The sequence below is a fragment of the Melanostigma gelatinosum genome (assembly GCF_949748355.1).
Source record: "Melanostigma gelatinosum genome assembly, chromosome: 3".
Taxonomy (NCBI): domain Eukaryota; kingdom Metazoa; phylum Chordata; class Actinopteri; order Perciformes; family Zoarcidae; genus Melanostigma; species Melanostigma gelatinosum.
This window is the reverse complement of record NC_136636.1, coordinates 768,989-788,555: the sequence shown is the minus strand read 5'-3', so window position 1 is coordinate 788,555 and position 19,567 is coordinate 768,989. Positions and strand designations below refer to the sequence as shown.

At 42.6% G+C, this 19,567-nt stretch overlaps 3 protein-coding genes across 3 annotated transcripts in view; all 3 read right to left on the bottom strand.

Annotated features, from left to right (window-relative positions):
* Positions 1-1,090: 1,090 nt before the first annotated feature.
* Positions 1,091-19,567, bottom strand: part of LOC306775525 (odorant receptor 131-2-like) — a gene marked incomplete at both ends in the record, with an annotated part of 35,972 nt that continues 17,495 nt past the window's right edge. The window contains one exon of the mRNA XM_079265976.1: positions 1,091-1,894. Within this exon, the coding sequence (XP_079122102.1) occupies positions 1,091-1,894 (804 nt within the window). The remainder of the gene's footprint in view (positions 1,895-19,567) is intronic.
* Positions 8,056-12,207, bottom strand: LOC306775518 (odorant receptor 131-2-like; the record flags this gene model as incomplete). Its single annotated transcript, XM_079265969.1, has 3 exons — positions 8,056-8,859; positions 9,199-9,379; positions 12,119-12,207. 3 exons carry the CDS (start codon positions 12,205-12,207, stop codon positions 8,056-8,058), a joined length of 1,074 nt encoding a protein of 357 aa, XP_079122095.1.
* LOC306775516 (odorant receptor 131-2-like) lies at positions 15,081-16,376 on the bottom strand (the record flags this gene model as incomplete). The annotated part of the gene is made up of 2 exons (XM_079265967.1): positions 15,081-15,884; positions 16,224-16,376. The coding sequence occupies 2 exons, from the start codon at positions 16,374-16,376 to the stop codon at positions 15,081-15,083; spliced, it is 957 nt and encodes a 318-aa protein (XP_079122093.1).

The following is a 19,567-nucleotide window of genomic DNA, read 5'->3' as shown; positions in this document are numbered from 1 at the left end:
GGTCCTAGAGTGTTTTTCTCTGTACATTGTAATCCTAGTTTGACTTGGTTATAGTGAATGCATTGGGTGCCTTCCATTTCAGCCCATCATACAATATTTATCATTCGATAATTAAGATGTACTTGAAATGTGTTCTTTTATTTTTGTGGTTCATGGTTTTTTTTTCCATTGAATGGTATATTTGACACTGAACAAGTTCATCTTTATCTCAGTGATAGTGTCCAAATTAGCATAAAATATCACTGGTATGTAAAAATTACACGGACAACAAAATAGATGTAAATGTTGATCAAAATCTTATTCCCTTCTGCTCATAACAAGTAAACAAGTCAAAAGTTGACCCTGTCAGGTACATTCTCCATCCGTTGTGTGCGTCCCTTTAAGAATTAGGATTTGGGAGTGACGCGGATATGAAAGCTAGTTTATCCGTCTTCCCTTTACAAGCAGGAAAAGTATTTCTCTCTCTTTATTTGAGAAAAGTTCATATTTGTGTTGTCAAATTTCACTGTGACCCTGAAATTCTGTCTCTTGTGTTATCATATACTGAATGCAAGCAAAACTACAGAGCAAAATAACACTCTTTCTGATTGAACCAATCTATGAACTGTCTGAAACAATGGATTTTCGCAGCCCCAAATAGGTCCCAAAAAAAATTGCAAACATGCCGCAGAAAAATGCCTCACTCCCCTTGGTGCTACGTCCCCCTTTCTTTGAATCCTAGAAACGCCCCTGGTCTGGACAATCTTTTTCTCTCAACGCCTCAATAGGTAGATGGCAGAGGTCGGGGATCTTGGGCTTAAAAAGGTTGGTGACCACTGCTGTACATGGAGGGACTTAGGACCCAGGGGAATGTAGGTGAAAGAAACAGGAAGAGACGCCACACAAACAGCTGTCTGCCGGCCGGCCGGTCTGCCGGCCGGTCCTGGTGTTAAAAATGTCTGCTTAATAATGAATAAAAACATTGCGTTAACGCGGGATAAAATTATTGTCGGCATTAATTAATGAATGCGTTAATGCGATAATAACGCGTTAACTTGCCCAGCACTAATATATATTGATAAATAAATAGTCAAGTACAGCAACATGATTTTCAGTGAGGTCCGTGTTTGATGCTTGGTCTCATTGAACACAGCAGATACTTCTTTAGATGCTGTCTGAATGTATTGTCTCGTAGTCCGTACACAATAGGACTGACCAACCTGGGGAGCATCTGGACGATGATATACGAGGCAAAGATGATAATTTGATTATTTTCAGGGAAGTTGTACACCAGAGCCTTTATGATGAGATGGGCTACGTAGGTGAGCATACACAGCAGCAGCTGAAAGCCATGCAGCAGGATGGTGTTCCTGGCTTTGTTTGTGTCTCCTTTAGTTGATTTCGATGCTTTAGCTGTTTTAGCAGCTAAGATGACCTTGATGTAAGTGTAGAGGAGCGTGAGCCAAACAACAACCAGGTAAACTAGGAAGGAAACGTCCTTCTTTTTTAGGTGGATAGGGTGACTGAACAGATTCTCAACCATACAATAAATGGTGGAATAAAATAACTCCACAGGCTCTGTAGCCAGTAAAATGAAGAGATCTGGCAGTATTGAAACTGCACTCATGGCCCAAATCAAACCAATCAGAATGTATGTTCTTCTGATGGTACAGAGCTCAGCGTGTCGCAGTGGTAGACAGATAGCGATGTAACACTCCACGGCCATGACAGCTAAATTTAATGGAGTGTTGAGGTTGGTGAAGACAGTGAAGATCATAATGAGGCAACATAAGGAAACATTAATTCTGTAGAAGACGTAAGTTAAGACAAACAGGCTGATTGATGACGTCAGCTGGATCATGTCGTTCACCACCAGGTGGATGAAGAGGATGTAACGGGGATTCACATAAAATATCTGAAGGAGAGGACAGAAAAAAGAAATAACCACAGTCTAAACAACTCAATATCTTCCAAATATCGGCACCTGAAAAATAAATAATATTGATAAGATAAAATAATTAATAAGAATAAACAATAAGGGAAATATAAAAATTTAATTAGAATTGGAGTAATCATAAAAATCATTCAGGAGGAATGTTGCGTCCATCAGACTCATTTATAATGTGATAAAGTAATGATACCTGTCCGTATAAATATATATAAATAATAGAAATATAATACAGTGTATGATATAACAACACAGTATGACATATTAACAAAGTGTAACACACAATCAGTGCTAAAAGACTGTGACCTGGTGTTTCCTGAAGGTGTGAATCAAGGAACCGTTGATGTAGTTGATGATGAGGCCGAGAGTCAGAACAATCACATTTTTGGCTACGACTGTGTTGTAGGAGTCTCGATACCTCAGAGACGACACGTTAAAGCCAGAAGACGATGAATTCATTGAGCTGATCTGAGGATCCTGCAAGCGTCTGAGGAACATTTCAAACATATAAAACACATTTCCAACCATAGCAGGAATACCTTGGTTAACAATTGAAGGGAGAGTGAAATAAATCTACGGCCAATTCACTCATCCTCACACTGTTTATAGGAAAACCTTTCATCTTTAAATGTTTTTTCTGTTTTGAGATGAACTGTTATCCACTTCTCAAAACACATTCTCCCATCTAGTTGTTAAATTGTATATAGAAATTTAGAAGTTGAGCATAATAATTTCATATTGTTCAAAATGATTACAATATTCTAAACACCACAGTAGAATACTACACTAACACAGTATGAGAGCATCAAAGACATTCCTACCTCAGATAGAATGCTCTAGTTTCCACCTTCACCAGTTATGAAATGAGTGTGAAGCGGTTTCATCTCTTTTTATGAAGCAGCATCAGGGAGCTGCTGTAACCTCAATGACTTCATCCAGCTAAAGTTAAGAAGGAAAGCTGTTGTTTCAATGTTGTTTTGAATAACAAGCTCTATTTTCATGCTTTTGATGCACTCTGGCACCTTATTTATATTCAAACTACACGTTTTAATCATTAAAAATGAATTTTAAAAGTGTTCTTCAAATATTCCATATTCATTGTGATGTTGTAAATATATGTTAATGTTATTAATGTGTATTCGTTTTTCGGTTGTTAAATGTATTTATGTTAACAATTGTGTATTGTAACAAAGTACATTTACTAAAGTACTATAGTGCAATTTTCAATACTTCCATTCCATTCTTCAAACCGCTTATCCTGTTCAGGGTCGCGGGGCGCTGGAGCCGATCCTAGCTGACATTGGGCGAAGGCAGGGTTCACCCTGGACAGGTCGCCAGTTCATCGCAGGGCACATGTAGAGACAGACAAACATTCACGCTGACATTCACACCTACGGGCAATTTATAGTCTCCAAATGACCTTCAGTCTTTGAAAGTGACAAATGAGAAATGTATTTATAAACAAATATACAGTATATTCATATATATAATATATACACACAGATATATGTGTATATCAGTGGCGGACCGTGCATTTTATACCTGGGCCTTCACTACTGTCCTGCAGCTGAAACGCAGCTACGGTTATTATTTGTTTCGTGTCAAAATGAAGCCAACACCTGTAGATAGAGTGCGTCTCCTCTCTCCTCTGACTGCTGCGTGAGGCTGCTGAGAGAGTTGCCGCGGCGGAGGGGCTCACGGCAGCTCGCGCTGCTCGTTCACGACAGTCAGAACGTACGAGCTTTAACGTCAAAACACCAGAAAATTCTCCAACACCAGAACAAGTCTCTAGATTTGTCACTAGTAGCTTTTGACAAAAAAATCGCCATGAGGGTTTGGAAAGTCGCCAGATTTAGCGAGAAAGTCGCCAAGTTGGCAACACTGGCACCGGCTAAATATGTCCCCAGAGCAACATTGGACGTAACAATGGTTCCTATCACATATAAAACCAAACAAAAATCCATCTTCATAAAAACAAGTTGGACAAATAATACTATACAAACAAGCATATTAAAGCTACTCCAGATTTCACCAACAAGGACCACGGCAATAACAGTTTGAGTTTCGAGAGGTTTATTGCATAGTGGAATGATTGTTAGATTCAAGAAGCGGAAGGGGTCGAGGGATGAATAGATGTAGGGATGTAGGGTAGGGATGAAGAGATGAAGGGATGAGGGGTAGGGGTCGAGGTAGAGGGATGTAGGGTAGGGGTTGAAGAATGAAGGGATGTAGGGTAGAGGGATGAAGGGATGTAGGGTAGGGATGAAGAGATGATGGGATGTAGGGTAGGGGTAGAGGAATGAAGGGATGTAGGGTAGAGGGATGAAGGGATGTAGGGTAGGGATGAAGAGATGATGGGATGTAGGGTAGGGGTAGAGGAATGAAGGGATGTAGGGTAGAGGGATGAAGGGATGTAGGGTAGGGATGAAGAGATGATGGGATGTAGGGTAGGGGTAGAGGAATGAAGGGATGTAGGGTAGAGGGATGAAGGGATGTAGGGTAGGGATGAAGAGATGATGGGATGTAGGGTAGGGGTAGAGGAATGATGGGATGTAGGGTAGGGGTAGAGGAATGAAGGGATGTAGGGTAGAGGGATGAAGGGATGTAGGGTAGGGATGAAGAGATGATGGGATGTAGGGTAGGGGTAGAGGAATGAAGGGATGTAGGGTAGAGGGATGTAGGGTAGGGATGAAGGGATGTAAGGAAGAAGAAACGAGGAGGGTTCGTAGGAAGGAGGTTAGGCGATCGAAGGGGGACCGTTGATGTCCGGCGGCTGGCGGGAATGGAGACTTGTAGGGTGGGGCTGTCTCTTCGGAAGCTCTGGCAGTACAGAGTCCCCAAAGATAGCTCCATAAAGACTGATGCCGATGGGGTTTCTGGTGTCGTTCGGGTTGGAATGAACTTGTGAGAGGTACGTGGTGGAAGCCCAACAATCACGTATCTTGAGGATGTGGTCCGAAATTCCTTGGCTTGAAGCGGTGGATCGGCCCAAGATATGGCGAAAGTGGTGGTTGGTGAGCCCGAGACCGCAACAGGGGATCTTGCGGGGAGTTCGGCTGGTTGAACTTGAGCTTAAGTAGCATAGGCAGGAAGAAACAACTGTTGCATCCCTGGCAAGAAAACCAACCCCCAGCTGCTCCCTTAGCTGTGCCATATACCTACCTGTTCTGTTGTTGGAGCAGTCTGTGCAGCTGGGGTAGCCGGTAGAGGTGGGAGGAGTTAGCCGAAGTTGGCCGAGGTGGGTGGAACATGGAAGGTAGAAGTAACAGAACATGAAAGGATGCCAGGATGGATGTGCCTGGGTTAATCGTGAAGTTAGGCGGAAAAACATTTCTCGGAGATGTCTCTGGCGCCCGGGGAGCTTGACGGCCAGAGTCAGTATGGTATGGGACAACTTAAGGCAGGACGCAGTCGACTGCCCTTCTCTAACCACATCTAAGTTGAGGCCAACAGCAGACTGGAAGCAGCAGCCTAACTCACGCTAAAACACTTTCTCCTACTGAATGCCGTATATCTAACTCCCGCATGCAGTTTGTCAGATATTTAATCGTGCCTCGTCTTGAAGAGGATCGATTCATAGCCTTGGTACCGGTCTCATTACCCTAATCGGGTACTTACTGGCCGTATTAAACTCAGATTAAAGATTCACGATCAGAGTATACAACCTGGCCCTCTGGAGGGACTGATGTAGATGGATGGGCTTCTTCCGCCGTGTGATGCGTCATGATGTCATCGCCGTGCACCTGATGTGGCGCCGGGAACCCGGAAGTGCTCTGGAGGCTCGGAGAGCGAGAGGGGTGTTGTGCTACCGGTGCTAGAAAAGTTTGGAAAGTTGCGCTTTGTAACGGACTGATGTAAAGGACTGTTGTGTTGGATGATTGCTTTCTTCATTTGAGAGACTGTCCACTCGGAGAAGTGGGATATATAGAGACTGTCGGGGCCTCGGAATGGTGAAGGAGGGTCACGGTGGTTTCGCCGGTCGTTCGAGCGCCTAGAACTCCGGCTGTCGGGAGAGCGGCGTGGGTGAAGAATTGAGAGGATTAGGGTCGGAGGATGGGATTCCGAAATCGGGATCTCCCGCCCCCCCCCCCCCCCCCCGGGCTGTTGGAAGGCGGGGCGGACGCTTCGGAGTTGACGGAGGATGGTTATCGCTAGCGACGAGCGTGGTGAGAACAGGAGGGAGCTTTGGGATATGGCTGGTCATCCGGAAGGGTTGAGGAGAGCCTTTGTGAAAGGTCAGCGGTTTTAAGATGTTGTTTGTCTGTCGCGCCTCGTGTTGAAGTGTATGAAAGCTGAGTCAAAGAGCGTTGTTCGTCTGTCTTGAGTCTATGAAAGCTGAGTCAGAGAGCGTTGCTCGTCTGGATGTGGGGTAGGGGTAGAGGGATGTAGGGATGGAGCGTCTGCTGAGTTAGAGAGTGTCTGTCGTACGTCATGTGAAGACGAGTCGAAGAGGAAGTGAACAGGTTCGTTGTGCTTAAATACTCTGTGCAGAGGAAATGAGCTGTGTTCTGGGCGTGGCCCAGTTCCTGAACAAAGTTTATGAAACTACATGTAAAAACAAACGCAGTTAACTTACATGAGCTGCTGTTCACTATTTAAAGACAAAGTCCATCCTCCTTTCTTTGTTAAGAGTTTAATCTCACGGTTGTTCAGTACATCCGTGTGTTTTAGTTCCAGTAAGAAGTCCTTCTCCATTCATGGATGCTAGTGAAGACAGTCGAGCCTCCCCAGTTGTATTCCTCAATATTTACAATTCAAGAATATAATATATTTTATTCTAAAATTGGCCATATGAACTTTTGCTTTAAGTACTTTCAGTATATTTTGTCGTATTACTACTTTTATTAAGAAGACACCTGAGTACTTCTTCTGCATCTTTATGTTAACAATAGTTTTTGAAATATTAAAAAGGTTTTCTTTTACTCACACACAAATCATTTTCAGATACAGTTCATTCAGTGTAGTGTTTTTACTTTTCACCTCTCCATCATCTGATCGGGTCTCTCGCTCCAGTTCATAGCAAAATTAGTCATTTACCGTTTTAGTTTGTTTTGGAGCAACGCTTTAAAGTATGCGACGTGACATTTGTACAATAAAACACCTAAAGAACGCATTATCCCTCACACACACAGTTGGTTTAGAGACCTGTTTTCCTCTTCAGTCAGAAGAGTCAGATGTAACAGGACAGCTCGTCTTCTGGGATTGTTTAAATCGGCAAAACAACAACAACATTGTTTCATTTTAGAGTAAAGAACATATTTGTAAAAATCTAATGTGCAGAATGAGACACACATACAAAATAATGATGAAACAAAAATCCAGATATTGTCTCTTAATACAAAGACAAGATCACAGAGAGAATATGAACCCACCTTTAGTCATATATGGCAAACACGCACACACACACACAGACACACACACACACATTAAGTCAGATGTCTCTTGAAATATTTAGTAGTTAAATCCAGATGTCGTGTGTGTGCGTGTGTGTGTGTGGTTGCATGTGGGACATCACTAGTGAACATTAAGGAAGACCTGATCCGATGTACACAGATTGGGCAGTATGTCTTGTCCAATCCGTATATATTTTAGATAGAAATACAATAAAAAGGGCATTACTGGAAACGGATTGAATTCTGTACAAAGTGAATAACTGTAAGATTAAAAATAATCTTCTTATATTTACAACTGCCCTTCTGCAACAATACAACCCCAATCATTTCAATAAGTCGACACACACATAAATAAAGAACGTCTTCTTTCTGCATCAATAACGTAATAGCTGTGGTTTTTCTCATATTGCGTAAAATAACCTGAGTGCAATTTTATTATCTTTTATCGTTCCTCAAGAAAATGTGAAGTTTTTATACTTAGAACTTTACAATTTCACGTCATTTTGGACCTTAAAGACAAAACGTGTGAATAGTTACACATATCACAGCCTTCGTCTGAACATGTTTTCCCTGTAAAATCATATTCTGTAAATCAAGAGTATATTCTGAAAACCTTTTAAAAATGTATCGTAAATAATATCTATTCACAAATAAAAAGGTTACGACTGACAGTTAACTAGTTATTTAGCAAAAAGGTTATATATACACACATGGTCAAGTACAGCAACATGATTTTCAGTGAGGTCCGTGTTTGATGCTTGGTCTCATTGAACACAGCAGATACTTCTTTAGATGCTGTCTGAATGTATTGTCTCGTAGTCCGTACACAATAGGACTGACCAACCTGGGGAGCATCTGGACGATGATATACGAGGCAAAGATGATCATTTTATAATATTCAGGGAAGATGTACACCAGAGCCTTTATGATGAGATGGGCTACGTAGGTGAGCATACACAGCAGCAGCTGAAAGCCATGCAGCAGGATGGTGTTCCTGGCTTTGTTTGTGTCTCCTTTAGTTGAGTTCGATGCTTTAGCTGTTTTAGCAGCTAAGATGATCTTGATGTAAGTGTAGAGGAGCGTGAGCCAAACAACAACCAGGTAAACTAGGAAGGAAACGTCCTTCTTTTTTACGTGGATAGGGTGACTGAACAGATTATCAACAATACAATAAATGGTGGAATAAAATAACTCCACAGGCTCTGTAGCCAGTAAAATAAAGAGATCTGACAGTATTGAAACTGCACTCATGGCCCAAATCAAACCAATCAGAATGTATGTTCTTCTGATGGTACAGAGCTCAGCGTGTCGCAGTGGTAGACAGATAGCGATGTAACACTCCACGGCCATGACAGCTAAATTGAATGGAGTGTTGAGGTTGGTGAAGACAGTGAAGATCATAATGAGGCAACATAAGGAAACATTAATTCTGTGGAAGTTGTAAGTTAAGACAAACAGGCTGATTGATGACGTCAGCTGGATCATGTCGTTCACCACCAGGTGGATGAAGAGGATGTAACGGGGATTCACATAAAATATCTGAAGGAGAGGACAGAAAAAAGAAAGAACCACAGTCTAAACAACTCAATATCTTCCAAATATCGGCACCTGAAAAATAAATAATATTGATAAGATAAAATAATTAATAAGAATAAACAATAAGGGAAATATAAAAATTTAATTAGAATTGGAGTAATCATAAAAATCATTCAGGAGGAATGTTGCGTCCATCAGACTCATTTATAATGTGATAAAGTAATGATACCTGTCCGTATAAATATATATAAATAATAGAAATATAATACAGTGTATGATATAACAACACAGTATGACATATTAACAAAGTGTAACACACAATCAGTGCTAAAGGACTGTGACCTGGTGTTTCCTGAAGGTGTGAATCAAGGAACCGTTGATGTAGTTGATGATGAGGCCGAGAGTCAGAACAATCACATTTTTGGCTACGACTGTGTTGTAGGAGTCTCGATACCTCAGAGACGACACGTTAAAGCCAGAAGACGATGAATTCATTGAGCTGATCTGAGGATCCTGCAAGCGTCTGAGGAACATTTCAAACATATAAAACACATTTCCAACCATAGCAGGAATACCTTGGTTAACAATTGAAGGGAGAGTGAAATAAATCTACGGCCAATTCACTCATCCTCACACTGTTTATAGGAAAACCTTTCATCTTTAAATGTTTTTTCTGTTTTGAGATGAACTGTTATCCACTTCTCAAAACACATTCTCCCATCTAGTTGTTAAATTGTATATAGAAATTTAGAAGTTGAGCATAATAATTTCATATTGTTCAAAATGATTACAATATTCTAAACACCACAGTAGAATACTACACTAACACAGTATGAGAGCATCAAAGACATTCCTACCTCAGATAGAATGCTCTAGTTTCCACCTTCACCAGTTATGAAATGAGTGTGAAGCGGTTTCATCTCTTTTTATGAAGCAGCATCAGGGAGCTGCTGTAACCTCAATGACTTCATCCAGCTAAAGTTAAGAAGGAAAGCTGTTGTTTCAATGTTGTTTTGAATAACAAGCTCTATTTTCATGCTTTTGATGCACTCTGGCACCTTATTTATATTCAAACTACACGTTTTAATCATTAAAAATGAATTTTAAAAGTGTTCTTCAAATATTCCATATTCATTGTGATGTTGTAAATATATGTTAATGTTATTAATGTGTATTCGTTTTTCGGTTGTTAAATGTATTTATGTTAACAATTGTGTATTGTAACAAAGTACATTTACTAAAGTACTATAGTGCAATTTTCAATACTTCCATTCCATTCTTCAAACCGCTTATCCTGTTCAGGGTCGCGGGGCGCTGGAGCCGATCCTAGCTGACATTGGGCGAAGGCAGGGTTCACCCTGGACAGGTCGCCAGTTCATCGCAGGGCACATGTAGAGACAGACAAACATTCACGCTGACATTCACACCTACGGGCAATTTATAGTCTCCAAATGACCTTCAGTCTTTGAAAGTGACAAATGAGAAATGTATTTATAAACAAATATACAGTATATTCATATATATAATATATACACACAGATATATGTGTATATCAGTGGCGGACCGTGCATTTTATACCTGGGCCTTCACTACTGTCCTGCAGCTGAAACGCAGCTACGGTTATTATTTGTTTCGTGTCAAAATGAAGCCAACACCTGTAGATAGAGTGCGTCTCCTCTCTCCTCTGACTGCTGCGCGAGGCTGCTGAGAGAGTTGCCGCGGCGGAGGGGCTCACGGCAGCTCGCGCTGCTCGTTCACGACAGTCAGAACGTACGAGCTTTAACGTCAAAACACCAGAAAATTCTCCAACACCAGAACAAGTCTCTGGATTTGTCACTAGTAGCGTTTGACAAAAAAATCGCCATGAGGGTTTGGAAAGTCGCCAGATTTAGCGAGAAAGTCGCCAAGTTGGCAACACTGGCACCGGCTAAATATGTCCCCAGAGCAACATTGGACGTAACAATGGTTCCTATCACATATAAAACCAAACAAAAATCCATCTTCATAAAAACAAGTTGGACAAATAATACTATACAAACAAGCATATTAAAGCTACTCCAGATTTCACCAACAAGGACCACGCCAATAACAGTTTGAGTTTCGAGAGGTTTATTGCATAGTGGAATGATTGTTAGATTCAAGAAGCGGAAGGGGTCGAGGGATGAAAAGATGTAGGGATGTAGGGTAGGGATGAAGAGATGAAGGGATGAGGGGTAGGGGTCGAGGTAGAGGGATGTAGGGTAGGGGTTGAAGAATGAAGGGATGTAGGGTAGAGGGATGAAGGTATGTAGGGTAGGGATGAAGAGATGATGGGATGTAGGGTAGGGGTAGAGGAATGAAGGGATGTAGGGTAGAGGGATGAAGGGATGTAGGGTAGGGATGAAGAGATGATGGGATGTAGGGTAGGGGTAGAGGAATGAAGGGATGTAGGGTAGAGGGATGAAGGGATGTAGGGTAGGGATGAAGAGATGATGGGATGTAGGGTAGGGGTAGAGGAATGAAGGGATGTAGGGTAGAGGGATGAAGGGATGTAGGGTAGGGATGAAGAGATGATGGAATGTAGGGTAGGGGTAGAGGAATGAAGGGATGTAGAGTAGAGGGATGAAGGGATGTAGGGTAGGGATGAAGAGATGATGGGATGTAGGGTAGGGGTAGAGGAATGAAGGGATGTAGAGTAGAGGGATGAAGGGATGTAGGGTAGGGATGAAGAGATGATGGGATGTAGGGTAGGGGTAGAGGAATGAAGGGATGTAGGGTAGAGGGATGAAGGGATGAAGGGATGTAGGGTAGGGATGAAGGGATGTAAGGAAGAAGAAACGAGGAGGGTTCGTAGGAAGGAGGTTAGGCGATCGAAGGGGGACCGTTGATGTCCGGCGGCTGGCGGGAATGGAGACTTGTAGGGTGGGGCTGTCTCTTCGGAAGCTCTGGCAGTACAGAGTCCCCAAAGATAGCTCCATAAAGACTGATGCCGATGGGGTTTCTGGTGTCGTTCGGGTTGGAATGAACTTGTGAGAGGTACGTGGTGGAAGCCCAACAATCACGTATCTTGAGGATGTGGTCCGAAATTCCTTGGCTTGAAGCGGTGGATCTGCCCAAGATATGGCGAAAGTGGTGGTGAGCCCGAGACCGCAACAGGGGATCTTGCGGGGAGTTCGGCTGGTTGAACTTGAGCTTAAGTAGCATAGGCAGGAAGAAACAACTGTTGCATCCCTGGCAAGAAAACCAACCCCCAGCTGCTCCCTTAGCTGTGCCATATACCTACCTGTTCTGTTGTTGGAGCGGTCTGTGCAGCTGGGGTAGCCGGTAGAGGTGGGAGGAGTTAGCCGAAGTTGGCCGAGGTGGGTGGAACATGGAAGGTAGAAGTAACAGAACATGAAAGGATGCCAGGATGGATGTGCCTGGGTTAATCGTGAAGTTAGGCGGAAAAACATTTCTCGGAGATGTCTCTGGCGCCCGGGGAGCTTGACGGCCAGAGTCAGTATGGTATGGGACAACTTAAGGCAGGATGCATCGACTGCCCTTCTCTAACCACATCTAAGTTGAGGCCAACAGCAGACTGGAAGCAGCAGCCTAACTCACGCTAAAACACTTTCTCCTACTGAATGCCGTATATCTAACTCCCGCATGCAGTTTGTCAGATATTTAATCGTGCCTCGTCTTGAAGAGGATCGATTCATAGCCTTGGTACCGGTCTCATTACCCTAATCGGGTACTTACTGGCCGTATTAAACTCAGATTAAAGATTCACGATCAGAGTATACAACCTGGCCCTCTGGAGGGACTGATGTAGATGGATGGGCTTCTTCCGCCGTGTGATGCGTCATGACGTCATCGCCGTGCACCTGATGTGGCGCCGGGAACCCGGAAGTGCTCTGGAGGCTCGGAGAGCGAGAGGGGTGTTGTGCTACCGGTGCTAGAAAAGTTTGGAAAGTTGCGCTTTGTAATGGACTGATGTAAAGGACTGTTGCGTTGGATGATTGCTTTCTTCATTTGAGAGACTGTCCACTCGGAGAAGTGGGATATATAGAGACTGTCGGGGCCTCGGAATGGTGAAGGAGGGTCACGGTGGTTTCGCCGGTCGTTCGAGCGCCTAGAACCCCGGCTGTCGGGAGAGCGGCGTGGGTGAAGAATTGAGAGGATTAGGGTCGGAGGATGGGATTCCGAAATCGGGATCTCCCCCCCCCCCCCCCCCCCCGGGCTGTTGGAAGGCGGGGCGGACGCTTCGGAGTTGACGGAGGATGGTTATCGCTAGCGACGAGCGTGGTGAGAACAGGAGGGAGCTTTGGGATATGGCTGGTCATCCGGAAGGGTTGAGGAGAGCCTTTGTGAAAGGTCAGCGGTTTTAAGATGTTGTTTGTCTGTCGCGCCTCGTGTTGAAGTGTATGAAAGCTGAGTCAAAGAGCGTTGTTCGTCTGTCTTGAGTCTATGAAAGCTGAGTCAGAGAGCGTTGCTCGTCTGGATGTGGGGTAGGGGTAGAGGGATGTAGGGATGGAGCGTCTGCTGAGTTAGAGAGTGTCTGTCGTACGTCATGTGAAGACGAGTCGAAGAGGAAGTGAACAGGTTCGTTGTGCTTAAATACTCTGTGCAGAGGAAATGAGCTGTGTTCTGGGCGTGGCCCAGTTCCTGAACAAAGTTTATGAAACTACATGTAAAAACAAACGCAGTTAACTTACATGAGCTGCTGTTCACTATTTAAAGACAAAGTCCATCCTCCTTTCTTTGTTAAGAGTTTAATCTCACGGTTGTTCAGTACATCCGTGTGTTTTAGTTCCAGTAAGAAGTCCTTCTCCGTTCATGGATGCTAGTGAAGACAGTCGAGCCTCCCCAGTTGTATTCCTCAATATTTACAATTCAAGAATATAATATATTTTATTCTAAAATTGGCCATATGAACTTTTACTTTAAGTACTTTCAGTATATTTTGTCGTATTACTACTTTTATTAAGAAGACACCTGAGTACTTCTTCTGCATCTTTATGTTAACAATAGTTTTTTGAAATATTAAAAAGGTTTTCTTTTACTCACACACAAATCATTTTCAGATACAGTTCATTCAGTGTAGTGTTTTTACTTTTCACCTCTCCATCATCTGATCGGGTCTCTCGCTCCAGTTCATAGCAAAATTAGTCATTTACCGTTTTAGTTTGTTTTGGAGCAACGCTTTAAAGTATGCGACGTGACATTTGTACAATAAAACACCTAAAGAACGCATTATCCCTCACACACACAGTTGGTTTAGAGACCTGTTTTCCTCTTCAGTCAGAAGAGTCAGATGTAACAGGACAGCTCGTCTTCTGGGATTGTTTAAATCGGCAAAACAACAACAACATTGTTTCATTTTAGAGTAAAGAACATATTTGTAAAAATCTAATGTGCAGAATGAGACACACATACAAAATAATGATGAAACAAAAATCCAGATATTGTCTCTTAATACAAAGACAAGATCACAGAGAGAATATGAACCCACCTTTAGTCATATATGGCAAACACGCACACACACACACAGACACACACACACACATTAAGTCAGATGTCTCTTGAAATATTTAGTAGTTAAATCCAGATGTCGTGTGTGTGTGTGTGTGTGTGGTTGCATGTGGGACATCACTAGTGAACATTAAGGAAGACCTGATCCGATGTACACAGATTGGGCAGTATGTCTTGTCCAATCCGTATATATTTTAGATAGAAATACAATAAAAAGGGCATTACTGGAAACGGATTGAATTCTGTACAAAGTGAATAACTGTATGATTAAAAATAATCTTCTTATATTTACAACTGCCCTTCGGCAACAATACAACCCCAATCATTTCAATAAGTCGACACACACATAAATAAAGAACGTCTTCTTTCTGCATCAATAACGTAATAGCTGTGGTTTTTCTCATATTGCGTAAAATAACCTGAGTGCAATTGTATTATCTTTTATCGTTCCTCAAGAAAATGTGAAGTTTTTATACTTAGAACTTTACAATTTCACGTCATTTTGGACCTTAAAGACAAAACGTGTGAATAGTTACACATATCACAGCCTTCGTCTGAACATGTTTTCCCTGTAAAATCATATTCTGTAAATCAAGAGTATATTCTGAAAACCTTTTAAAAATGTATCGTAAATAATATCTATTCACAAATAAAAAGGTTACGACTGACAGTTAACTAGTTATTTAGCAAAAAGGTTATATATACACACATGGTCAAGTACAGCAACATGATTTTCAGTGAGGTCCGTGTTTGATGCTTGGTCTCATTGAACACAGCAGATACTTCTTTAGATGCTGTCTGAATGTATTGTCTCGTAGTCCGTACACAATAGGACTGACCAACCTGGGGAGCATCTGGACGATGATATACGAGGCTAAGATGATCATTCCATGATATTCAGGGAAGATGTACACCAGAGCCTTTATGATGAGATGGGCTACGTAGGTGAGCATACACAGCAGCAGCTGAAAGCCATGCAGCAGGATGGTGTTCCTGGCTTTGTTTGTGTCTCCTTTAGTTGAGTTCGATGCTTTAGCTGTTTTAGCAGCTAAGATGACCTTGATGTAAGTGTAGAGGAGCGTGAGCCAAACAACAACCAGGTAAACTAGGAAGGAAACGTCCTTCTTTTTTAGGTGGATAGGGTGACTGAACAGATTATTAACAATACAATAAATGGTGGAATAAAATAACTCCACAGGCTCTGTAGCCAGTAAAATAAAGAGATCTGACAGTATTGAAACTGCACTCATGGCCCAAATCAAACCAATCAGAATGTATGTTCTTCTGATGGTACAGAGCTCAGCGTGTCGCAGTGGTAGACAGATAGCGATGTAACACTCCACGGCCATGACAGCTAAATTGAATGGAGTGTTGAGGTTGGTGAAGACAGTGAAGCTCATAATGAGGCAACATAAGGAAACATTAATTCTGTGGAAGTTGTAAGTTAAGACAAACAGGCTGATTGATGACGTCAGCTGGATCATGTCGTTCACCACCAGGTGGATGAAGAGGATGTAACGGGGATTCACATAAAATATCTGAAGGAGAGGACAGAAAAAAGAAAGAACCACAGTCTAAACAACTCAATATCTTCCAAATATCGGCACCTGAAAAATAAATAATATTGATAAGATAAAATAATTAATAAGAATAAACAATAAGGGAAATATCAAAATTTAATTAGAATTGGAGTAATCATAAAAATCATTCAGGAGGAATGTTGCGTCCATCAGACTCATTTATAATGTGATAAAGTAATGATACCTGTCCGTATAAATATATATAAATAATAGAAATATAATACAGTGTATGATATAACAACACAGTATGACATATTAACAAAGTGTAACACACAATCAGTGCTAAAGGACTGTGACCTGGTGTTTCCTGAAGGTGTGAATCAAGGAACCGTTGATGTAGTTGATGATGAGGCCGAGAGTCAGAACAATCACATTTTTGGCTACGACTGTGTTGTAGGAGTCTCGATACCTCAGAGACGACACGTTAAAGCCAGAAGACGATGAATTCATTGAGCTGATCTGAGGATCCTGCAAGCGTCTGAGGAACATTTCAAACATATAAAACACATTTCCAACCATAGCAGGAATACCTTGGTTAACAATTGAAGGGAGGGTGAAATAAATCTACGGCCAATTCACTCATCCTCACACTGTTTATAGGAAAACCATTCATCTTTAAATGTTTTTTCTGTTTTGAGATGAACTGTTATCCACTTCTCAAAACACATTCTCCCATCTAGTTGTTAAATTGTATATAGAAATTTAGAAGTTGAGCATAATAATTTCATATTGTTCAAAATGATTACAATATTCTAAACACCACAGTAGAATACTACACTAACACAGTATGAGAGCATCAAAGACATTCCTACCTCAGATAGAATGCTCTAGTTTCCACCTTCACCAGTTATGAAATGAGTGTGAAGCGGTTTCATCTCTTTTTATGAAGCAGCATCAGGGAGCTGCTGTAACCTCAATGACTTCATCCAGCTAAAGTTAAGAAGGAAAGCTGTTGTTTCAATGTTGTTTTGAATAACAAGCTCTATTTTCATGCTTTTGATGCACTCTGGCACCTTATTTATATTCAAACTACACGTTTTAATCATTAAAAATGAATTTTAAAAGTGTTCTTCAAATATTCCATATTCATTGTGATGTTGTAAATATATGTTAATGTTATTAATGTGTATTCGTTTTTCGGTTGTTAAATGTATTTATGTTAACAATTGTGTATTGTAACAAAGTACATTTACTAAAGTACTATAGTGCAATTTTCAATACTTCCATTCCATTCTTCAAACCGCTTATCCTGTTCAGGGTCGCGGGGCGCTGGAGCCGATCCTAGCTGACATTGGGCGAAGGCAGGGTTCACCCTGGACAGGTCGCCAGTTCATCGCAGGGCACATGTAGAGACAGACAAACATTCACGCTCACATTCACACCTACGGGCAATTTATAGTCTCCAAATGACCTTCAGTCTTTGAAAGTGACAAATGAGAAATGTATTTATAAACAAATATACAGTATATTCATATATATAATATATACACACAGATATATGTGTATATCAGTGGCGGACCGTGCATTTTATACCTGGGCCTTCACTACTGTCCTGCAGCTGAAACGCAGCTACGGTTATTATTTGTTTCGTGTCAAAATGAAGCCAACACCTGTAGATAGAGTGCGTCTCCTCTCTCCTCTGACTGCTGCGCGAGGCTGCTGAGAGAGTTGCCGCGGCGGAGGGGCTCACGGCAGCTCGCGCTGCTCGTTCACGACAGTCAGAACGTACGAGCTTTAACGTCAAAACACCAGAAAATTCTCCAACACCAGAACAAGTCTCTAGATTTGTCACTAGTAGCTTTTGACAAAAAAATCGCCATGAGGGTTTGGAAAGTCGCCAGATTTAGCGAGAAAGTCGCCAAGTTGGCAACACTGGCACCGGCTAAATATGTCCCCAGAGCAACATTGGACGTAACAATGGTTCCTATCACATATAAAACCAAACAAAAATCCATCTTCATAAAAACAAGTTGGACAAATAATACTATACAAACAAGCATATTAAAGCTACTCCAGATTTCACCAACAAGGACCACGCCAATAACAGTTTGAGTTTCGAGAGGTTTATTGCATAGTGGAATGATTGTTAGATTCAAGAAGCGGAAGGGGTCGAGGGATGAATAGATGTAGGGATGTAGGGTAGGGATGAAGAGATGAAGGGATGAGGGGTAGGGGTCGAGGTAGAGGGATGTAGGGTAGGGGTTGAAGAATGAAGGGATGTAGGGTAGAGGGATGAAGGTATGTAGGGTAGGGATGAAGAGATGATGGGATGTAGGGTAGGGGTAGAGGAATGAAGGGATGTAGGGTAGAGGGATGAAGGGATGTAGGGTAGGGATGAAGAGATGATGGGATGTAGGGTAGGGGTAGAGGAATGAAGGGATGTAGGGTAGAGGGATGAAGGGATGTAGGGTAGGGATGAAGAGATGATGGGATGTAGGGTAGGGGTAGAGGAATGAAGGGATGTAGGGTAGAGGAATGAAGGGATGTAGGGTAGGGATGAAGAGATGATGGGATGTAGGGTAGGGGTAGAGGAATGAAGGGATGTAGGGTAGAGGGATGAAGGGATGTAGGGTAGGGATGAAGAGATGATGGGATGTAGGGTAGGGGTAGAGGAATGAAGGGATGTAGGGTAGAGGGATGAAGGGATGAAGGGATGTAGGGTAGGGATGAAGGGATGTAAGGAAGAAGAAACGAGGAGGGTTCGTAGGAAGGAGGTTAGGCGATCGAAGGGGGACCGTTGATGTCCGGCGGCTGGCGGGAATGGAGACTTGTAGGGTGGGGCTGTCTCTTCGGAAGCTCTGGCAGTACAGAGTCCCCAAAGATAGCTCCATAAAGACTGATGCCGATGGGGTTTCTGGTGTCGTTCGGGTTGGAATGAACTTGTGAGAGGTACGTGGTGGAAGCCCAACAATCACGTATCTTGAGGATGTGGTCCGAAATTCCTTGGCTTGAAGCGGTGGATCGGCCCAAGATATGGCGAAAGTGGTGGTGAGCCCGAGACCGCAACAGGGGATCTTGCGGGGAGTTCGGCTGGTTGAACTTGAGCTTAAGTAGCATAGGCAGGAAGAAACAACCCTGGCAAGAAAACCAACCCCCAGCTGCTCCCTTAGCTGTGCCATATACCTACCTGTTCTGTTGTTGGAGCGGTCTGTGCAGCTGGGGTAGCCGGTAGAGGTGGGAGCAGTTAGCCGAAGTTGGCCGAGGTGGGTGGAACATGGAAGGTAGAAGTAACAGAACATGAAAGGATGCCAGGATGGATGTGCCTGGGTTAATCGTGAAGTTAGGCGGAAAAACATTTCTCGGAGATGTCTCTGGCGCCCGGGGAGCTTGACGGCCAGAGTCAGTATGGTATGGGACAACTTAAGGCAGGACGCAGTCGACTGCCCTTCTCTAACCACATCTAAGTTGAGGCCAACAGCAGACTGGAAGCAGCAGCCTAACTCACGCTAAAACACTTTCTCCTACTGAATGCCGTATATCTAACTCCCGCATGCAGTTTGTCAGATATTTAATCGTGCCTCGTCTTGAAGAGGATCGATTCATAGCCTTGGTACCGGTCTCATTACCCTAATCGGGTACTTACTGGCCGTATTAAACTCAGATTAAAGATTCACGATCAGAGTACACAACCTGGCCCTCTG